This window comes from Octopus bimaculoides, chromosome 11 (genome assembly GCF_001194135.2).
Source record: "Octopus bimaculoides isolate UCB-OBI-ISO-001 chromosome 11, ASM119413v2, whole genome shotgun sequence".
Lineage (NCBI taxonomy): Eukaryota > Metazoa > Mollusca > Cephalopoda > Octopoda > Octopodidae > Octopus > Octopus bimaculoides.
Genome location: NC_068991.1, coordinates 55,515,047 through 55,519,590, shown reverse-complemented (window position 1 = coordinate 55,519,590; position 4,544 = coordinate 55,515,047). Strand labels below are relative to the sequence as shown.

At 30.9% G+C, this 4,544-nt stretch overlaps 1 protein-coding gene across 1 annotated transcript in view; it reads right to left on the bottom strand.

Moving 5' to 3' along the window:
- LOC128249095 (uncharacterized) overlaps nucleotides 1-3,838 on the bottom strand; it is a 6,952-nt gene extending 3,114 nt beyond the window's left edge. The window contains exon 1 of the mRNA XM_052971863.1: nucleotides 3,610-3,838. Within this exon, the coding sequence (XP_052827823.1) occupies nucleotides 3,610-3,771 (162 nt within the window). The 5' untranslated portion in view covers nucleotides 3,772-3,838. The remainder of the gene's footprint in view (nucleotides 1-3,609) is intronic.
- Nucleotides 3,839-4,544: the final 706 nt, after the last annotated feature.

Genomic DNA, 4,544 nt, shown 5'->3' with positions numbered 1-4,544 from the left:
GCTTTTTCATTTTCTTTTTTTTTTCTTCGTTTTATTTGCTTTTTTCTTTTTAAATTTGCTGTTTTACCCTAACCCTAACCCTATCACCGATAGAATTGTTTCAGAATCGTTTGTTTATGTAGTCGGCACTTAATGTATATCGGCTGAATGGACGTCAGTGATTGGTTGAAATTACAGAAATACAACTTTAACATGGAATAACTTAGGGATTTCTTTTTTTTTAAGAAGACTAAGAGAAAAAGATGTTTTATATGACACATTCTACCAGTGTTCCAAGTTTCAAAGTGTTTCGTTAATGAAAAATGTGGCCCCCGTTTTAAAAAAGATCCGACGCAGATACACTCGCGCATGCACACACTCACACACACGCATATATATATGTGTATATACATATATGTACATACATACATACATACATACATACATACATATATACATATAAGGGAGGAATTTCGATCATCACCACGTGGTGAGTTGTAGTGTCTAAAATATATATATAAAATAAAATAAAAGAAGGAAAATTCACACACTTTACATAGTTTCAATATATTTTTAAATATATTTTTTCTTGTGTTTGACGACCGGTTTCGCTTTCGCTAACCATGACATTGAATTTATTGTAATTTCATATTTTCTTAAGATTTTAGTCCATGTTGCGTATGGAAAAAGTTTGTGAAGGAATGATTCAAGAAGTAGAAAAATCTAAGAGGAGGTAATTAGTGATCATTATTATAAGGGACAGGGAGGAGATAAATAAATATATATACACACAAAATCTCTGTGAGATAAAATATGTACAGTGATGGGTATGTGATAATGAATTATAATATATACTGAGATCAAAGCTGATTATTCGTTCATATTTAGACGTGTTCTGTATTTTTCGATGTACTTAGAAAACAAATTGTACCGGATTTCAGATGAGTGCTCTTGGTATGAGAAATGTCTAAAACCTTAAAAGGTATTTAGAGCGGTTATATATTAGAGAGTAAAGGTAGGAAAAGTTTAAAAATCGCAGTAGAGATAATTCTATAATATAAGCAATATTGTATTAATAAATAAAGTACAGCTATGATCATGAAATTTTGAAAGTTCTTACGATCGTTTCATGAATATACTACCACTCGAAATGAAATCTAAAGTTGATAAGCATTATTGGGAAGTATATCCACTCGTCAGAGAAAAGGATGAGAAAAGGAATTTCGGTGTAGTAAATCGAATGATGAAAATGCTATTTAAAATCGGATGAGAAAGGTGTTGTTTAAAAAGTTATTGGTATAGATCTGTATTGGTATAAATTTGAGCTAAAAATTTTGAAAAGTGGATTTATTTTATTTTTTCAAAATTTTTAGCTCAAATTTATACCAACACAGACCTATACCTATAACTTTTTAAACAATAATTTTCTCATCCGATTTTAATTAGTATTTTCATGATTCGATACACTACACCAAAATTCATCCTTTTCTCTGACGAGTGGATATACTTCCCAATAATGATTATCAACTTTAGATTTCATTTCAAGAGGTAATATATTCATGAAACGATCGTAAGAACTTTCAAAACTTATTAAAAAAAATTATGATCATAACTGTACTTCATCTATTTATTTATTAATACAATACTGCTTATAATATGGAATTATCTCTACTGTGGTTTTTAAGATATAACTTTTCCTACCTTTACTCTTTAATATATATGTATATGTATATATATATATATATATATATATATATATATATATACATATGTATTCAAAATTTAGGATAGTTAAGATAGGTTTGTGACATATTTCAACTGTTAAAAGGCAAATATACTGCAGTTACTGTGGAGTAAATATTTCTCTTATGGTAAAAGGTGTGAAAAACCCAGTTTTGTAGTGTCGCCATCTATCAGGAATCCCAGAGATTGCGGTTTCGACTCTATTGACTCTTGTCAATGGGATGTACTTAAGCGAGGCAACTCTGAACAATCATATAAAGCAACAGCTTTATGTAAAATTCAGTCAACTGAATTATTATTATTGATTTTGTTGTTGATGTTATTGTTATTGTTGTTGTTGTTCCTGTTTAAAGCAGTTTGATTCGACTTATGCTGCTTGAAGTTTTCTAGGTCTTTACAGAAACCATGCCCGTCGGGTTCGGGTTGCTATGTGACCTGCCTTTAACAATAGCAGTCCAGCTTCTACTAGTCACCTCGGATTTACTGCACCTCTCCATTTGGCTACCTGAAGCTGACGAGGTAGATTTCTGTAAGACTCCCACGAAACTTAATTTGCATGACACCGAATGAAATTGTTCAAAATAATGTATTCAACTCCTAAATGCGCTGAGTACCTCTTTCCTTTTGTTCACACACGTATCTATAGAGAAAGGGAAAGAAAGAAAGAAAGAAAGAAAGAAAGAAAGAAAGAAAACTAGATAGATAGATAGATAGATAGATAGATAGATAGATAGATAGATATACATATTGTAATAAATTTATCCCACATCCATGATTGATTAATTTCTTTTATTAGCTCTGTAAAAATTATAAATATCGACAATTTAATGTACAGCTGAAAACGTAATTATCAAAATCCACTAATGAAAGCATCAGCTGTTGCGTTATTCATGTGTCCACGTCAGCATAAAAGACGTTTTACACACGTATCAGAAATATTGTATTTCGTTATGTTAATAAGCTTCAAAATTAAATATAATAAACAATTCTAAATGAAACAATTTTATAAATTGAAAACATTTTTATCGAATACTGTTGAATTTTTATACTATTAGGAGCATAGACAAGAATTGATTACTGAATATAACTTTAAAGGTGAGCTGAGGAAATGATGCAAAACTACCACTGTCACAAATTTAGATAAATTATGCAGGTGGTGGTGTATTGATTGATGTGAGCAAATATTTTGAAATGAAGTGAAATGTAAATTATAGAAAAAAATGTAAAAAAAAAAAAACTGCGTTCATTATTAACAACAGGGATGAAAAGGGAGTGTGTTTCAAAAAATGCAAACTTGATTTTACTAAATATTTTATTCTCTTGACAAGAAAGAAAATTTAGGACGTGTTAGTAAGGAAAGAGCCACCATATTTGTCGGTCATGTTAACTCTTCTCAACATAGCATTTTCTACTCAAGCCTGCTATGATGGATGAATACTGAAATTTAGACAAGTAAAAAATAATTTATATAAAATATTGCACGGTAAATTTGAAAAATTACAGAAAATAAGCATCAACAAATGTCTCAGGATGGTAGGTTGACGTTATTTTTGTCGATGTATAGCAATAGAATAAAATGTTGATGTAAAATAGAATACGATGTTTATTAAAGAAATTTTCCATTGGAAACAAATGAAAAGAAAATATTTAAAGTTATCTTAGCTATACTATTGTTTTACATTCTTACTTGTACTAGTGTTTTACATTAATAATTCCGATATAACTTTGGTAAATAACATTTAATAGGAATCAAAAATCTCAAATGAATATCAGGCGACACCAAATACTTTTAAATCGTATTTCTGAAAGATTTTCACCCAAAGATGGGATTAACTGAAAAAATAACGTACGAAATAAAATGAGAGAATAAAAAATCATGTCTCTTACATGAGTAGATGCTTCTGACTTCATATATTCTCCAATTACTAATGAGTTCTTGCGAATACGTTCTTGAATGCATTCAAACTCATTCGTATGTTGTTCACACTTTAGACCGTATACATCAAAAACAATGAACAGAAAACCAAAACAGTAAAAATACAATTCCATAGTTGCTCAATGACAAAGTAACACTGACAGCGCGACGCTAATGATGTGGCATTGAGGAGAAGTCGGAAGCAAACGATAGGTTTTAGACATGAGTTCGCGTGTTTCCGTATGGAGCATATTCCAATTTTACAAAAACAATAAAAAAAAACTGTCCAGCATCTATTTCCGTACTTTATAACTTATACATGCATAACTACATAGAAAAAGTTTATGTGGCTTGCAACTAGAATTTTCTCCTATATTACAATGAAATCCCAACCATTTACACTGCATACGAGCGGTACCCAGTGTCTGTCTCCCTTACACTATTTATGGTCAATTATTATTATTATTACATGCAAGGATTGCATTTTTATATTTAGGTATGTCTATTAACAGGAATATTAGACATACTCACAATCTCGAGATCCTACCCCTTATATTGGAAGGGAATGTATAGTGAAACAATACAGTGATTTCCTGTATACATACATACATACATGCATATACATATATATATACTAGCAGTATAGCCCGGCTTTGCCCGGGATTAAGTTGGGATTATTAAGCTAATCAAGTTCTTTATTTCAAACCAAACTAAGTAACATGACGTCAAATTTGGGCAGAATCAGTATTGCAACTGGAGCGAATGGGTTGAGAGTTTGATCGGCAGAGGTGATCAGGTTACACATGCCATCCCTTTGAAAACACCACCGCCATCATCTAACCCTTCTTTGCTCATGGGTTAGTAACGCGGAGAACATTATTTTTCTTTGTGGTTGGGTCGTTGATGA